A 19,698-nucleotide genomic window follows, 5' to 3' on the forward strand; every position below is an offset into this window, starting at 1 on the left:
ATGCATTTCTGCATTTTCAATTGTCCCATAAATGCATCAAAATCTACTAATTAATTATCTAATTGTCAGTGTTATCGTAAATTTAATCATCCGATAATATTCATGGAAAGCCAATCTTCTTAAAATAATAGAAAAAGCGCAGTGTTTTTTTTTTTTTTTATTTCGTTTAAAGAAGAAGAGGAAAAAAGGACAAAGATAACGAAGGAACAGAAGAGAACTCATCGAACTGATAAAATGTTTGGATAGTTGTTAATGGTGCCTCAAATGACGGAATTCCAGCGTATCGAATTCCCATTTCAGAAGCTCGACTAGTCTATCGTTCCACCTGGACGATGGATCCCAAAGATAACGTTAACCGGAGAAAAGTTGGATCGAGCGGATGTTTTTCTCTCGAGGAGAAGCTTCTCTTCTCTACAGGAGTAGCTGTATTATCACAGTATCATGCGCAGCATCGAGCAGGAGAAACAAATAGAACGAGATAGAGATAGAGATAGATAGATAGATAAATAGATAGATAGATAGAGAGAGAGAGAGAGAGAGAGAGAGTTGGGTTGGTCGAGAATTTCGCTTAGAAATTCCATCCACGGTATTCTTCCGCGTTTCGTGACACTGCGTTACGATCCATACCTTTGCTGGATGCAAATGACGAAGTAATATACGTGCTCTGAGATGCATGAGAACGTGCAACACCGATGACGAAATCAAGCAACTCCATGTAACTCGACAACTTTGCTTAATTTGCCATTCGTTACACTTTGTTCTTCTCTGGGAATTTAAGCGTAGTATTCTCGAGTCTGCAGAGAGAAAGAGTTTCTTCTGTTCATTGTCTTTCTTCTTCTTTTTCTATCGTTGAGGATGGTTGCACATAAGCAGAACAGTTCCTTCTGAATAATTTTCCATTTTTGACTTTGAACGATGGAATAGAAACAGTTTTATATATAGTTCGAAGAGTATTTCCCTAGGAAAAAGTTCCTCCTGTTTCTTATTTCTTCGAGCGAACAGCGATGCACAACGATATTCGTGCACTATTTCTTGCATAATTTCTTATTCTTGAATTTGAACGATGGAATTGCAACGAACGAGTTAGCGTTCAGTATAAGTTTACATACTCTGTTAACTTCCTCAACGAGTATTTCGTCAATGTCAACAAAAAATGTTATGCTTGAAAGGTGTACGGTACGAAACTTGCAACTATCGTCCATTGGACGTATAAAAAATTCCCTTGAGAAACTAGTTGGCGACTAAGTGATTGCGGACTTTGTCATTAGGTGATAATGACAAAACCAATCACTTAGTTGCCAGCCCAATATATGTACATAGAATATGTATAGGGTTGTCCGAAAAGTGTCTTTCTTTTACAGACACGTCTCTTACAACGACGCATCTTTATACAAACGTGAAGCCTAATCTGTCGAACGTTGTGATCTTTATTTTGATAAAACAAAATGGATCGTACGTCTTTCGATAAAATAATGTAAAAGGGAAAATGTTGTGCATCCATTATTTCCTTACAGAACGAAAGAAACTTTTCGGACGACCTACTACTACGAAAGGAAGTTTGCTAAGATCGTAATATTATCTCTTGCGAATGAATGCTGTAGGAAGGAAACTGGAAGATTTCTTGGAAGCAGTTGGCAATATGTGAAGCATTATTGCTTGTGTTGCAGGAATGTGCACATGTGGATAAAGAAATCGGAAAAGAGAACACGCGTATCTCGAACTTGAAAGAAGACAAATGCGTACGTATATTTAGAGGAAAAGAAATTCATATATTTGAACCAGAGGAAATGATACACGAAAGAAGGTGAAGATAACTTTCTAACTAGATCACTAACAAAGGGATAGATACAAGCCTTTGCTACTTACGTTTCACTCCACACACTTGAGGCAGCCACTCGAGGCGCCTTCTGGCTTCTTTGTCGAACATCTTTTTACGTTTGAAAATTAGGTTTCTAGGAAATTACGATTTCTCAGAATTTTCTCTTTACTCTTAGCTTTTCCCGTTACACCAGCAATGTTTCTTATTTTGCACATACTATTAAATATTAATACTATATTTTTATATACACAGAGTTGTACTCTGTTCATAATTGTCGATGCACCTACAAAGGATTATGAAGATTTCATATATTCAATATGTATATATCCATAATCATCGTGTATCACAAAATTTATTCTAAAAATATTCACAAAAATTATTGCATATTTATAAGTTACTATAAAATGCTATAAAAAATATTATAAAATTCTATGTAGCGGCACATGAGTCAATGGAAGATTTGAATATTATTGTGCCTTGGAATATCAATGTTGTTTTCGTTTGCTAGGTTTAAAGGTAAACGAACTCCGGACAAAATATACTGATACTTTTTATAATAACAACTGTAGGTATAAATAGACGAACGTGCTGTCTAGGACAGTTCAATAGTAGAGTAATTAGCGAGTATTACGACAAACGTGAAACCAAGTCTGTGAGATGTCGTGGTGTTTATCTTGACAGAATAAAATGACATAATACATAATTCGACAAAATAATAAAAAACAAAAAAACGTAGTGCGTCTATTATTTCCTCATAAGACGAAAGAAACTTTTCGGACAACCTAATAGTCAGAGTGATTTTAATATAACCGACTATTACAATTTTTATTTAAATTAATTAACCGTCTCTTTATTAAACGAATCGACACGTTTAATATACGCCTCAACTATATCCAAGGACACATTCTGTTTTTCCAAAGGAAGCATTACAGACATCATCTTCACTTATCAGGATGAAGTTGACTTGCATTTTAGGGATAACGGAATTATGGAAATGCGGTAATTAGAAATTAATCCAAAGTTATGAGAGCCGAGAATAACTGAGAAATGCAAATTTTGGTTTCGCGTAGCTCTTGGTATTATCGGGTGTGTTTCTACTTGCAACGGGATATCTTTGGCAGCTTCAGACTTCCGTAACTCTGGTTCGAAATTCTCAACGTCTCGGGCCATCACGTATTTCTGATAAATTGCGTCGTTACAAATTTAAGAGAGTCGTGTTTTATTACGACATTATGAAATTTCAAGATGTTTCGTCTAACATACGTACCCAATGCACATAAAATAATTTCGTCAGCTCCAGATACACACAGTTACGGTTATTACTAGATCTGGTATTTTTATGCATTTATATGAATATAAAAGTAATACAAAATAAGTATTATAATATATATATTTATTATGTGTTACTATACTTTACTATGTATACGATAATACAAAAAGTACAGAATGCACGTAATATGAAGAAATATCTAACGTATTCAAAGTAAACCACAGTTCATAACATTTAATAAGTCAAAGGAAGCAGAATTTCAATAAATATCCTCGCTGTAATTATTATGTAGATATGTATATTTTCTATGAACCTTTATGAATACGCGACGCTATGAAATGTTTGAGAATATCGCAAATTTGCATGGAAATTGACGTTAATTGTTGGTATGTTTGCTTCTATTTAATTGTCTGAACTGTGGCCGCGGTCAATTTTATTCGCAATTTGTTTGATATGTGTTTGCGATACGTAGCACCGACTCGCGATTCTAATAACGTTTCATTGGCGTTTATCAACCTTGTTTAGCAAATATTAGGCGATCGCGCGTATCTCAACCGCGTTGCCAATGTTATTATATAAGTTGTCGCTTTCATCGTTTCACGAAGCCGTAAAATGTCTGTTTTAAGACCGGAGGAAAATTAAGGAAGTAAAAATGATGGAAAAATAGGAATTACGTACAAGAGATTTTTAGGATAAATGTAAAAAATGTGAAAACGAAGATAGCGTGTATTTTGGTAGATTAAAAAGCAAACAATAAAAATCACAAAATAACGAGGCGAAAATTAATTAGAAAGTATAATAAAGTTATATAATAACTTTAATAAATAAATTTGTTTCTACAATTATCCTTTTGCTTGCACTTACTTTTACTAAACACTAAATATCATTCTCGACATAGATTAGAAAGTATAATAAAGTTATATAATAACTTTAATAAATAAATTTCTTTCTACAATTATCCTTTTACTTGCACTTACTTTTACTAAACACTAAATACCATTCTCGACATAGATTTGTAAACCTGTTCGATAAATAAAACACTCGCTTAATTTCTCCTCTTTACGTAATATTTGACATTTTCTTCCTCGAAATAAAATACGAGCGATTTTTCAAAGGAAAAATTACTCCATAAAACCTTCAAATATCAGCGACTAAACACATTACTCAGAAAGGAACGTATGCTTAAACGTAACGTTTGGTTTTCTGTGGAGACAAAAATTGCAAGGGGGGGAAAAAAGGTAGGAAATAGTGCTGCTTGTCAGGCAATCCGGTTTTCGTTGGTAGCACGATTGCCACTGGTATAACTGGTCCGATTTGCAGTGCTAAACAGCATTAAAATTCATGAAAACCCCTGGAGTGGCCACGCTTGGCTGCTCGTCTTTGCGCGTATGCCCGTCAAAAGAAATTCAAACAAACGAGTGCCTGTGGCGAAGTGGCTTACACTCGGCTTCTGCCTATAAATTTCCACGAGCAGTGATTTTCACGCGCCACGTACGATCTCACGCGAAAACGACCGTCCTCTCCTCGTGTTTTTCACCCATTCACGCGTACGCTACTGTAATCAAAGTCAGCCTGGAAAGCGTCTGATTCTACTTAAATCAGCCAAGAATGTGAAAGAAAATATTTTTACGCGATTTTTCGTTTTCGTGGAAACTGAATTTCAGCATTGTTCGGATATACGTTTGCTCCACTCATATAAGGATCAACCAAGGATTTATCTTAATATCGCAAATTTTATAAAATTGTAAAATGTAGATAAAAGGAACAGCCACGAGGAAAATATCGAGCGAATTCTTGAAACTCTCCTTCATAGCCACGATGTTAATTAACGATCGATATATATATATAATAACGATAGTGTAAATCGATTGAAAAAGATTGGAAGCAAAACGTGGATTTTTAATGGGTTAAAGAAAAACGAAGTATAGTACTCGTTTGGAAAGTTCCACCAGTGTCTCACAAGAATAATCTGTGTATCCAATTCTCAGAACTTCATTTTATGTTATAAAAGGCAGAACAGAGAGGAAGAAATTTTAAAGGCAAACAATTATTCCATTCTCACCCAAAAGATTCATCTTCGAACTTTTTACAACTTCCATTCTTTCTCCTTCTCCACCCCTCTCTCTCTTGAGTCATTTTTAATTTAATATTTCTCACACCTGGCGTCTTTAAACCGTAGAAAAAGGCCAATTTCGAGGCTGCTAGGATGGATTCCATGGTATCGTCTGGAAGGAAATTTCGAATCAGGAAAACAAAGACTGCCTGCAGATGTAACACCTACACTTCTGTTCGCAGTAAAGTATAGTCGATTCCTTATATAACACTGAAAATATTCTTCGTATTATACAAGTGACACACATATGTTATACAAATATGAACATTATGTATGCGATTGGAACGAACTATTTATGAAAGATGCAGTTTTTTATTCACTTTTTTTTACTGCAAATAATTTAATAATCTGCTATAATCGTATTCTGTGTCGTTGGTGAACGTTGCCGATCTGTTGCTTTATAGCAATTGCGTGAATATTTCGTATTAAAATTATTTCCAAATTAAGAACTAAATTTGTACAACGTGACGATATAAGAAGTAAGATGCGTTTGTGTTTGAATTGTCCGCGTATTAAAAAGTATTGGGGAAGTTTATGAAATTGTAGTTAAAAATACCGAGACCTCTACGAATCATCATTCTTGTAAAGTGGATATATATCGTTGAATTTTATATACGAGTTAAGAAAGGATCTGCATTTACATTTTCATTTGCATTTTCATTTACATTCATAATATATTCCAACCGTAATTTTTCAAGTTTCATTAAAAGATTTGTACTGGAAAGACCCTTGCCTCGTATTTCATCTGAAAAATTTAAGTCAGTTACGTATTTTCTATGTCGTACAATTCGTGGACATTTTTACCAGAACATTACATATATGATACATACTTCTCATACATGGTCGACAAATCCAAGTGAGATATAGCAGGATCCCGCGTGTTAGAACAAAATTTTACTCAATGCTTCGTTAAACAACCCTCGATTGATGAAATCTGCACATCCAAACTCGTATTATTTAACCTGCAATTACTATAGTGGTCGTTATGTCACGTACTTCTAACTGGTTCTAATTTGCAAATATCATTAGTAGACTGCGTTTATGGAAAATCTAAAACGGTAGAAACGTACAGCGTGTCAAAAAAAAAAAAGATACGTGTAATAAGAAGTGATAATAAAAAGCGATAATAAAAAGTGTAATAAAAAAAAAAAAGTAGCAGCTGTTATAATCTTTGATGGCCGACATAAATTTTAAAGTAACGTCCCATTGCCATAGTTGCGCCAATAAAAATATGAAATTACACGAAATGCAGTCTGATATTATTTACTTACAATAAATAAATTATTGCTCCGGTGGAACCAGATTTGCCTATGTTTTCCGTAAGAATTGCGGAACAAAGTTGTACCTTCGTTCGTGATATATATCAGCCGCTTTTATCTCTTTCGTATGTCACGATTTTTCTCGTTTAGTTTCCTTTCCATCTACCTTTGTTTCCGAATATCTCACTTTGATCCTCCAACCCTTACTTTTTCCACGGTTGCTTCATTCCCTTCTGTCTTCCCTGGCTGATCTCTTTCTTCTTCTTTCGTTCTCACTCAGACCAACTGGTTTCCTACGCCAGCAGGTCTCTCCTTATCTACTCTGACCCGTGGTATCCTTTTTACCGCGTACAATATCGTGAAACGCAAGGAATAGCAACGAGGTCGTGGTTCAAGGCCACGCCTTTTCAACCACACGTGTCTCACAATTTTTTCTTTCCTCCTCTCTTTTTTTCCTCTCTTTTCTCCTCTTTGATACTTGGCGACTTTTATCGAGGTCCTTTCTTCCCTTTCACGTCGACCATTCGTACTTTTTGTTCGGCCGTGAGGTTATTACCACGCGAGCGAGAAAGGAACTTCTGGTTTCTCAGGGTTTCGCGAGCCAAGAAATGGGTTAAACGAAATTTTTCGGGGCCAACGAAGGGTTTCCTAAGGCTGGGAGATTCTTAAAACAGAAGAAACTTATATACCGCGATGGATGTTCGCCAGTTAAGAGTATCTTTTTCCATTTTTATCTCGTGTTTAAGGTCACGCGCAGCTTTCATGGTTATCGATGTCCACGGTGAAAATGATCGATGGGACAAAACGTATCGAATTATTAGGTTGTCTGAAAAGTGTCTTTCTTTCGCAAACGTGTTTTTTACAACAGTGCACTTTCGTGCAAACGTGAAATCAAGTGTGTGAAATGTCGCAGTTTTTATCTCAACAGAACAAAATGGATCGTACGTAATTCGAGAAAATAATATAAAATAAAAAACGTTGTGCGTCTATTATTTCCTTATAAAACGAAAGAAATTTTTTAGACAACTTAATAGAATGGATCGTACGAACCAATATCTTGCAGAGCTGAGAAAATCTGCAGCTTCATTGCCGGAGTCCTCTTTTTGTAGCACGTTGAACGAATTAATTAGGTCATACTGTACTGTTGTACTATTTTAGTATTGTATTTAGGCGATTAGAATATGTTTAGTAGAATCTAATGAATATCGCATTTGTATTAACAAAAAGATATATTAATTATAAAAGTAAATGTTTGTGTACGGTTGTATGGTTTGTAATTAAGAATTTTGTTCAAGAGAAATAAAAAAAAAAGGAATATTCGTATAAACAAAGATGCAATATCAACGGACTGAATTTTTGATAGAAATTTCACGGCAATTCCTGGAAATTAGTAGCGGAGATTTTAATTCGAGAGATTTTCAAAGGGGAAAGGAATTTGCATATTATGAAGAATTCTTTTATCCTGAGAATTTTGCTTTTAGGAAGAACGTAGGATGTAAGTAGTCAATTTTTAATCAACACTTTATATAGGAATTTTCTGTTGGAATTTTTTGGATATCAGCGATGGGCATATTAACTGGAGAGATTTTTAAAGCAGAAGGAATTTGCATGTCGAAAAGAATTCTCTTATCCTGGGAATCGTTGCTTCTAAAAAAAAGTAATAAAGAACAAATATTCAATCCTCAATGGAAATTTTGCAGAGAAAGTTTAATTTTTTGGAATTTTTAACTCGACTCTTTATACACAACGCTACATTTGAATAAATTTTTAAATTGACTAAACGATAGATATATTTTTAGTAAAAATAGTTCACAATTTTGTGTCTGTGTTTTCTTTACAGAATTATCCGAAGAAACATATTACTATTAATAATTAACGAAAAAAAAAACTTTTCTTCGCAGAGCGAAATGTATTTGATTCTGAAAATTACAAATTGTAAAGATATCAACGTATGGTGAAGATTTCATTGTTGTTTCGTTCTTTCCTGACGACAAGTAACAGATCATGCGGCTCTTTATTATTAGGTTGTCCGAAAAGATTCTTTCGTTTTATAAGGAAATAATAAACGCACAATGTTTTTTGTTTTATGCACAAACATAATAATAGAAATGTTGGAATACAACGATATTTCACGCATAGGCACAGACGCCCACACAGGCATTTGAACAGGACACTTACACAGGTCATACTCATTATTGAATAGAGAGTGGGATTCAAAATATTTAAGGGATCATGGGTCACTACCTAAGTCTAGTCTGAGAGTAACTGGCCAAAAATCAACAATCTCCATACGTTGTTAATTATGCCACTCGTTTATATACATTTGGTTCTGTAGTTCTATTTAATAAATATCACTGAATATTATTTTAACATAAACATTGTGTCTCCCACAGATTATTAATCTTAACTTTAAGATTAAATCCTAACAAGAAATATAACGAAATGGATCATACCTAGTTCAATAAAATAATATAAATTGTTCATCTATTATCACCGTATGAAACGAAAGAAACTTTTCGGACGACCTAATATTTATTTTATTCTTCTGTGATATTTCGATAGAAACAAAGCGTTCAATTCCACGAGTTTGACGCTCATGAAACAGTAAGCACGTGAATTTGAAGTTTCATTGTATTAATGTCACGGGTCAGGCATTTCGAGATTGAAACAGCGTATTGTTACGGATCATTGAAATCCTTTCCTGTAGGATTTTATTTACGTCGAAAGTAATAACAAAATTTAGTTAAAAGAATCTCGCTCGTAGGTGTCGTGGATACAGCTAAAAACAGAGAGATTTGATTAAAAAGATCAGTTTGCGTCAAGATGAAAGGTTTGAGCTTATACATTTGTTGACATTCTTCCTTTATATTCGTTTTAATAAATACAAATTATCATTGAGATTTGTTTTTCAAGCTGGTTTCAGGTCATTAAAGGTTCGTGGAATTCTATGATAATGAGAGGACATTTAATTTTCACACTGAGTGTATAATGAATAATCATGACACGTTGCTAGAATATTAAAATGCAACGTATTAATTAATTAGCATATTGGAGTTATTTTATGCGTTATACTTCTGAATACCGAGCGTTAATTACTCGATGTTTGCCATATTGTACTGGAATCGAACGAAACTCTATTCGATGTGTTATTGTCTCTCGTTCATCAAAATGTAAATTTCTACGAAGAATTTACGGTCTAATTATTACTTGTTATCGCTTTATTCCTACCTTTGATTCTGTAGCATGATTAATTTCTACGTTGTAGATATTTGTATAAATTTGTATCTTTATGGATACAACTAAAGAGATGGAATCTACCCGGAGATTTGTTTCATCCTATGAAAATTATAACGAGTACTGTACTTTTGATATTTTCTATACCTCTGTTCATTTAAAAATCCACGATCCACTAATTATTATTTCCAAACATCTGAACTTCCTTAATCTCAAAATTATTCTCTGAAATTCCTCCCATTTCAAATTCAAATTCTGCCCGCAACCTCGCACTGCCATTTACAATGCTGATTTATTTCGAGTTCAAAGATCTTAGCACGGTTATAACAAATTAGCTCCAGAGCTGGAAAACGTTAAGTATTCCGCCCATTTCAAATTCAAATTTTCCCCGCAACATCACACTGCTATTGGGTTGGCAACTAAGTGGTTACGAATTTTGTCATTAGATGGTAATGACAATATTTGTAATGCTCGTTTATTTCAACTCCAAAGATCTTAGCACGGCTACAACAAATCAGATTCAGACTTGGGAAATATCAAGTAATAGAGAGTACCAATATACCAAGGTATTTCCACGGTGAAAGAGAAGATTTTCTAAAAACACTCGTGCAATTTACAATTCACCATCTTCGTGCTACTTAGGACTTTCTGTATCCGTACTAATAGACGCCGAATAAAACCTAAGACACGGTGTCCATATCTCAGGAGAAACTCTTGCAAAAGTCGCGTACGTGCACCCATCGAGAATAACCCTGGTCGATAACTATCCCTCGGGATTAAGTTTCGAGGTAAAATCACTACGTAAGTTCCAACACGGTGTATCAGCAGCGTCTTCCATTCAGCTGCCGGCATCTTCTATTATGTATGTAGCTCCTAATATCGCGGAACGCTTTTCGTATTCCGCAAACGTTCCAAGTTGGCCGTAAATTTCAACGAGCTTCGGTTAAATAGCCAGGGGAAGCTTCCCTAAAGTACACGAAATGCCTAGGTCCGCTCTGTGCGTGAACATACACGCGTCTCAAACGCTTGCTGATGGCTCGAGGATCGCTGATAATACGAGGGATGCCTGTAGACTCGACGCTGGTGATTTAGAGATTTATTTAACGACTTATGCCACGAACGAGTATCGCGAATAGCTAGCTGATGCCGGTCATGGAAAAAATTTCAGATGGAAACACATTTGTGAAATTTTCTTTCCTTTTCCAACCGTCCGTACGACCATTCCAACTCGTCCTCCTCCTGGCCCTGTTCCATAGAATAAGACAGCGAGAGTGCTCGTAGGTAGCTCTGATCCCCGAGCAATGAACGTGGAGTACGTCTATTGAGAAGCTGAGAATTTCGATACACCTACGAGTGGTAGAAAATGAAACTGTCGAGGGTGGATCGAGCGATATGATCGCGATGTTTAAACGGAATGAAAAACTAGCGTTATATTTGTTTTAATGGTTTTACGTCGATCGCTATAATAAGAGTCGTAGGATTCTGCGACTTGGTGTAAGAGGTAGCAACGTTGTAGCTTTGCAAAAGTGAGTTAAACCTCTGATATAGAGTTGACAATTTTAAGTGGTATGTAGAAACGACGGTGAGCTAAATGTCAACGTTTTTCATACAATAAACTTTGCCTGCATACCAAAGTCAACATGGAATATGTAAAATAATGTAAGCTTTGATTCACCAGTTTTGTGTTAGAAAAGAGATTTGAAACAAGAAATTTGAATTTTTTAAACAGAACTTTAAATATTAATATCTCGACTTTGTAAATACATTGGTACTTCATACAGCATGGCATAGGATTATCCAAGCAGTTGTCAAAATTTATGCAACAGAATTTTCTCCTAGAAAAAATAGAAGCAAGACACGGTAGCTGATATTAATACACATATGTATTATACTCTTCAATATGAAACAACTTTTTCGAGGTTGGACCAAACTTTCTTTGAGGATTTAAAAGGATTAGTTTACCAGATGTCGTGTACTTACTCAGGAAATTGCAATTGGTCGGTAAAAGCATAATTCATTCTTTATAGCTTTTTTTTATCTCAGCCCGTAATGAAAATTTAAGCAACACATTTCGAAGATTTATGACAGTTATACACACGCTGAAAATTTCATCGACTAACCGTCGTAACATCGACAGCAAGACCCCTGCAAACAGACATTCGTGAAACCTATAACTCGTTTTCTTTCTATCTCTTTAAACGTTTCCGTAGAATAATCAGCCGATGGTCTGATGGAAAATCTTGCTACACGCATCTAAAAAATTGCATTATTTCATCAACTTCAACGTAGGATTGTCTATGGATAAAATAAAAGTTATTGTCGAAATTCTATATTTTATGCGGGATTAGCATTTTTGAAAGTTGGTGTTGCGGAAATCGAGGTTTGGTTAGTTTCACTAAAGGGATTTGCAGGGTAGGACGATTCGTATTATCGGGGACGATTAAAAATAAATATTGGCTCAATTAACGCGACCCAATCCGGGTTAGTTTGAGCCTGCTTCGATAGCACCAGCTTCGATGAATTTTTTTGTTAATTGGCGATTTTTTAATGAGATCTTGAATATTATATTCCATCGCTATTTTCTTTTCTTTTTTCTTTAACTCCTGCTGCTTATATTTTTATTACACTATTTTATTCTATCACCATGCTTTTACTCTATTGAGGAGGAATTGGGCCAATGTGTAAAGGCTCAAAAAATTGGAGATATCGAGCGAAGATCGAGCTTCGATGAATTTTTGTGTTAATTGGCGATTTTTTAATGAGAAGATCTTGAATATTATATTCTTTTTCTTAACTCCTGCTGCTTATATTTTTATTACACTATTTTATTGTATCACCATGCTTTTACTCTATTGAGGAGGAATTGGGTCAATGTGTAAAGGCTCAAAAAATTGGAGATATCGAGCGAAGATCGAGCTTCGATGAATTTTTGTGTTAATTGGCGATTTTTTAATGAGAAGATCTTGAATATTATATTCTTTTCCTTAACTCCTGCTGCTTATATTTTTATTACACTATTTTATTCTATCACCATGCTTTTACTCTATTGAGGAGGAATTGGATCAATGTGTAAAGGCTCAAAACATTGGAGATATCGAGCGAAGATCGAGCTTCGATGAATTTTTGTGTTAATTGACGATTTTTTAATGAGAAGATCTTGAATATTATATTCTATCGCTATTTTCTTTTCTTTCTCTTCAACTCCTATTGCTTATATTTTTATTGCACTATTTTATTGTATTAGCATGCTTTTACTCTATTGAGGAGGAATTGGGTCAATGTATAAAGGCTCAAAAAATTGGAGATATCGAGCGAAGATAGCCACGAATTTTATGCGATACGGAGATGTATGCCGGTTTGCGGCAGCATTTTTGAGACTCGGATATAAAATCACATAATTTTCCAGCGCTTTTACCGTCTGCTGGAAATTCAACATATTTATCATTCTGCAAAGGACGTTCCAAAACAAGGGAGAAAAAAAGATGAAATGCTCGTCGTTCGCCAAACCTTTCAAATCTTTATTCTGATTTTTTTAATAAAAAAAAAAATATCCAAATTCTGGGGACATCAAATCGATACGAAGAGTAGAATGTAAGGAATTTCATTGAAATACTACCCCTACATTTTACGTCTGAATTATTGTTGAATTTAAAGAAAAGTCCCTGGAATTTTCTTTCTATCAAAAAGAACGAAATAAAATATCAGAAACATTGTTAGAATATTAGTTTACGAATCTTTCGTTCCGATAATTCTAACATATAAATACATTTGTTGTAAAATTCTTCGCTCTCCTGTTTCTCGAATCATTTTTTTTCATCACTAACAAATATCTCAGATTTAGGGAAAAATAGAACAATTATTACGTTAATATAAAGTTAATAATATAAAGCAATTTTTCGTTTTGTTTCGAAATATCAAAAATCTTTTTGTTTCTTAAAACGAGATACAGATTCAGATATAGAAATTCAAAGAAAGTAACAGGGTTCATTTCAGAAATTTGTAAGCTCGTTTAACGAAACAAATTTCTCTCAATGATAATAATATTCCTCTTACAAAAATTACGAATTATCGCGACATAAAAATTCAAAGAACGTAGCAGCGTCGATCTCCCGGAAGTTACAAATTTTTTTAAATATTTTATTTTCTTCAACGACTTACAGCAAAACGTGTATTATCGTTAAGCGATAGCGGTTCAAAATGTATATTTCTAACCGCTTTCATTGAGAACCGATAGCGGAAGCGAAGTCACGTCCGGAAATAATAAACGATGAGCATCGTTCGAACACCAGCGGAACACTTTTAACGAGCCACGTTAGATGTTCCGCTTATCAGGATTTACTTAACGACTCGAAAAAGCCTTCCAATTTTACGCGACACGCGCTTCGGATCCTCGTTCGTTGAAATGTACACGGAATACTGAAAATATCACCGTAAATGTCGCTCTTTCCTTCTTCCTTATTTTCTAAAGCGAAATATAGTCTGGAAATGTTACTTTTTGCCTCTGGTTTTTCTGCTTTTTCACCTTTCAAACGATCAATGAAAACAAAAAATGGGCTTGTTTTATAGGAAAATCTCGTTTCGTGTATCGAAGAAGATAGATAGGAAATTTACGATAGAAGCGTTTGATCACAATTGCTTCCTTTTGACGAAACTAAAATTACAGCGATCTTACAGTCGAGCGATGATTTGATGGTTGTTGTAGTCGTGCATATGCTTAGCGCAATATTATAACGAATGTGCAAGGATCAGTAATTATAGGAAATGTGCTTGGGACTTGAGAATTTTTCGCATAATTTTTCTATCGCACCTAATTTGTATTTGAACGCTTATCACAGAAAAGTTTATGTCCACGTCGTATGTATGTCCAGAAGATTTGGAAAATTTCATTTACGCTGTAGAAACACACTGTCGTGATTATATCGAAATTAATCTCAACATATGTACGGAAATTATAAGATATTTAGTATAAAATTAGTATACAAGATGAGTAGCCAGCTTAATCATGTATACTATCAGCCTCGATGAATATTGAGGTTTGTTAATGTAATTTATAATTAATTATTTTTATAATTTCTACCAAATATATACAACAAATATGTATCTTGTAGTTTGTCATAAGCATTTTCATATTTGTTTCAAGCTTTACGAATAAAATCATGATAGCTGAGTCTCGTTATATTGCCAATGCAATTTTTAGGCTTCTGGCATAAAACACAGAATATTCATAAGAGTTTCTTACAAGTTTCGTAGGCAAACGAAAATTACTAGAATTTGACGCAGTACCACGAAGTCCCTTTTGATGTTGAAGCGTTGACAAGCCCATTTTATTAATAGCCGCATCGATCCTCGTCAATCAACATTATGCACATCGCGGTGCGCACAATCTAACGCATCAGAAATTATATGTGCATGATGCGTGACGTAAACCTGGACAGATTCACCTTATCCCGTCGATATACACGACGAACGAACTAAATTCCCGGAATTCCTTTGGAACAAAGCGCTTGGATTATGGTTCCGTGCCTTTTGGTCGAACCGAGAGTCCATTGGATTCCTGTGGCCCAGTTGCCTGGATACTCATCGATGAGAAATGAACAAAAGGCCGGTGTAACGTAATACCTACGACCTCCATCGGATTTAGATGAATTTTCATCTAAAATTCTTCAAGTTTTTTCCAGACACGATGCTTTCAATTTTCTATGCTTTTTAAATAAAATATATTTATTGTTTATTGGGGCAAAGTTTTAGCGAACGCTCGACGTGTGGTCTTTGAGTTAGTTCTGTTCCGTTTGCCAGATAAATTGTACTCGGTACAAACGATAAATCAGACAAATTATATTCAAACACGATTCAGGTAAATGAAATTTTACTGTGGCGGATTTTTGAAAGTCTTGTTTCGTTTATTTATCACAGGTCTATTTCTATCGATACTTTTAGTAGCATTTCATTGTACTAGTAGCAGTTTGAAAACACCTTTCGTATATAAAAGAAATAAAAAAGAACTGAGATCAATTCTTCCTTTCTTCCTTCATAAACGAGCAAGCTTCTGGTTGTAGAAGCTTAATTGGCTAAGAACCTTGGGATTCTAGGGATTTCATTGATAGAATGCCTCTCAGGTTTCTTTCTAAATTTAAACTATTTACGAACTTGCATACGTTCGCGTAATATCGTCATCCTAACTTCTCCTGCAAATATTGTCAAAGTTTCTCTGCGAATACTACCACATTTAGGAATTTTCAGTTAAGAAGCCATGCAACCATATCGGCTTCGAGAAATCTAAATCTTTTTTTATACCTTTTTAAAGCTGGATATATCTGGAATACTGTAGTAAAATGGTACTTTGAAATTTTGAAAAATGGCGAGGTTGCAACGCTGAATACGAACGCATTCTTTTACTTTAGAGGAAGCTTAACTTAAAACTTCAAACACGTTTTTCTCTAAACTATGTTTTTCGACCTTGCAGCCAGTAGATCTCCGAAACTTTCCATTGGATTAACTCGAAATTTTTAAACGTTTTTCTCTGAATTTTTTCAAATGTTTAAAGTTGCTTTTCCTCGGCGTGAAATCAAGTGTTTTCCTTAACAAGCCGCCATTTCTTTATTTTTCCAAGCCATGAAAAAGTTTTACGCTACATCGAGGATAATCTGTTTTTCACTACCGTCGTTTTCTAATTTTATGTAATACAAAAAAATACCAATACAGAGCTCAAATGTTATTGAAAATTTGCTATAAAAATCTTGATCCTTTAGCAAATATTTGTAGGCGAGAAAAAATGTTAGATTTACCCTACTTTTTGAAGCTTTTGCACCCTTAAACGGCTTGATTCGCGATTGCACGCAAGCAAGTTTACAAGATGATCTTTTAAGCACTGCTTTAACGTTATTGTCGCTACACAAAGTCTAGGCGAAGTATTAAAATTCTATGGAACTTGTACGTTCTTCGGGAACGCGTATCTCGCGGAACATGCAAAGTTTTGACGCTCCTGTGAATATCAATTTGGGCCAGACGTTCTAGTGGCTTGCTGCTGTCTTAATGTTTAAATAAAACTAATATTCTTCCTTTGAGGGAATTTTCTGAAGTGTGTCGAGGACATGGTTTATTCGTGTACTTTAACTGTAACTGATGGGAAAGGTGTTTTCATCAAAACCATCTATCTCATCTGATATACGTAAGACGAATAAAAGTAAATTAAATTGCATTCTCGAATTTTAAATTTCACTTTGTAATTTCATTTCTTAACTTTTACGTACGCGAACGTGTCCTTCTTAAGACTCGGACGTTCTTTAAATGTGTTTCAAACTTTACTATCTTCTTGCAAAGAGAAACTAAAGTTGATCTTGCGATAGACTCGTGTATGATAAAATACTAAACGCGATGATGAAAAGCAGATTGTCAAAAAACCGATTCAAATGCAGAAGCCTGAAATAGGTGACCTCGACATTGAACGATCATGCAACGGTCTCCATTCTACGTCAGAATACTTTTTCCACTTGCTATACGTATTTCTTCTTTCCAATGAAGAACAACCAGTAATTTTAATATAAATATGATATAAGACTGTATAATAATAAATCGTTTCTTTCTTTCGCAGGTCCACAATGAACAGTTCCACCAAGTGTCCGTAAACTCTGCTCTGGCTCTTGCACGACAACCGAATCAAAGATCCATGGTGGCTCCATCGACAGAATCAAAGCGAAGATTTTGCATTTCAAAGAAGATACGATGACCTTGCAAGAAGCGGAAGGCTCGCGATCGATGGTGATCGAGGGATCTGGCGACTCATCGACTGATCCGTGCGTCAGCAGGTTGTCGAAACCTTTGATAATTCGATTGTCTAATCGCGCAACGACACGTTGACCATGACGTGGGAAAGGCGTGCGATCGTCGGCACGTTGGTTGGTCGCTTAACGAGGACGAAGAAAGCTCGTCGAGGGAAAAAAGGGATTGTCTAGAGGTCCCTGGTAATTGGATACCTGCGATTTACAGGCAACAGAAATAGAGAGAAAAAGGGAGAGATAGAGAGGGAGAGAAAGTGACATTTCCAGAGAATAATCGTCTCGTGTCTCCATCGAGCGATTTGGGAAGCTTCGATTGACGGCTAGTCGGCTGGAACAACGTGGGACCATCCGGAACAGTGAGCACACTGAGCACCGAAATGAAGCTCGGGGATAATATAACGATGGAAGGTGAGTTGGATCGTGTTCTTTTGACCAGGTGATGGTCGCGTGGCAACGGTCGCAAAGAGTAGAGAATAGTTTGACAGAACGTGGAAATGGTATTTTGAATGTCAAACGGTAAATATATCATAGATGGAAATAATATGAAGGAGAATACGATGTAAAAATTCTAATTTCTTCTTTGTTTTGTCATAAATTAGTTGAGTGGTTGGTTTTTGGGATAAAGTAAGCAACGATAAAAATAAAATGGTAATTATTTGTTGGAAAATGTCATCAGAATATGTATAATTGTTTTTTGGAAAGATTTATTGTCAAAGCTAATTTGTTTGAATTTAAATGTGGATTGGTTGTCAAGTTGCCTTCTGATGGCGAGTGGAAACACAAGCGTAGAGAATAATTAACAAGTGGTCGTGGAATGCAAAGGCATTGATTAATAGAATGTTAAAAAAAAATATATATATATATATATATATATAGATGTAGAGAGATGTACGTGAAACTACCAGCGTAATGTAATTTTCCATTTTAAAATTTCGTGTTTTTGAAGAGTTTCAAAAAATTCATAGAACCTTTGTTTTTTTTATTTCTACGGTATTTTGTTAAATATTCAGACAACAGTTTGTTTATTTCTTGAGTTACATATTTTTGCATATATTTCTTATTTGGAAAAATTTTTTCCTCTAATGTTTTACACTTCAATTATTCTCCTTTATTTGTAATAATTTTTATCTTTAATTAAAAAAAAAACCCTTGGACGTCGAGTGCAAGAATTACAACGATAGAATACACAAAGATAAAAGGGACAATCGTTACTCTTATTATTTATTTTATTTAAAGTGGCATTGTTAGCGACAAGGGCAATCATATTACATCTTTTTCTTTTTTTCTTCTTTTTCTTTTTTAATCAATTTTAAATTGAGAAAAGGACGCGCAGTTGCTTGCTATTCAACTCGTTCTTAATTGTTTCGCTGTTATTGATTTCCGGAATGTGACCACGTTTCCTCGTCGACAGGCTACGATCGTCGCAGTTTGCCTCATCAGACTTCGTTGACATACCCTCGCTCGTTAGCCAAATATTCAGGCAAACTCCTCTGTTTACGAAACGTTGGCAGAAACATACGAGACGTGACTACTGTTTCGAGATCAGATGATACGATTCCAACTTCAACGTTCCCTTGTTTTCTACCGTTTGTCTTGATTTCCTTCGCTCGAGAATTCTACACAATTTTTCCTGCAAACGGAATTATTCAACTACAGCTATTTCTGATTCTCCGTCTGCCTTCGTTTTCTGACGTTGAAGAAACGTCCAATTTTACTATTTTTTCCATCTTTGCTATAAAAAAACAAGATTGAATGAAAATATTTGGAAATATTCCAGAGAAGTCGCCCCTACCATCTTTTAATTATTTTTTTACATTTTCTATTTTCTTATTTATTTATCCTGGAGCAAGTAATCGAATTTTATGATTTTAGTTAACATGATCAAACAAGTTGTTTTGATATTTTTCTATTTATTCAAAAGTTTATCGTGCGGATGTTTTAAAAGAGAGCAGGCGATTTCGAAACCAGAGAACCGGGTTCGTTAAGATCATCTCGGTTTCTCTTTCTATCTTTGGATTAATTAATACCATTTAATCGACATGCCGAGGAGTAATACACACCGCTGATTGGATTATCAGTAATCAATAACGACGTTTCATTACGTACGAGTTCATGCACATTCATGAACCAACGCAATGCGGATCCAACCGGTCGCAGTTGATTATTTTCTGATAATTTCGCGAAATGGAAACGGAAGTACGTGATTCCCTCTAACCGATTCCTAG

General features: G+C 35.0%; 1 protein-coding gene across 3 annotated transcripts in view; it reads left to right on the top strand.

The window, feature by feature from the left end:
* Window positions 1-19,698, top strand: part of LOC132913876 (uncharacterized) — a 94,847-nt gene that overhangs the window by 12,257 nt on the left and 62,892 nt on the right. For 2 of the 3 annotated variants that reach the window (XM_060972494.1, XM_060972496.1), the window contains exon 2: window positions 17,287-17,881. In XM_060972494.1, the coding sequence (XP_060828477.1) occupies window positions 17,851-17,881 (31 nt within the window). In that variant the 5' untranslated portion in view covers window positions 17,287-17,850. Of the gene's footprint in view, window positions 1-1,667; window positions 1,740-17,286; window positions 17,882-19,698 lie in introns of all 3 variants that reach the window. The other variant, XM_060972495.1, reaches the window with a different exon arrangement.

Source organism: Bombus pascuorum, chromosome 14 (assembly GCF_905332965.1).
Source record: "Bombus pascuorum chromosome 14, iyBomPasc1.1, whole genome shotgun sequence".
Lineage (NCBI taxonomy): Eukaryota > Metazoa > Arthropoda > Insecta > Hymenoptera > Apidae > Bombus > Bombus pascuorum.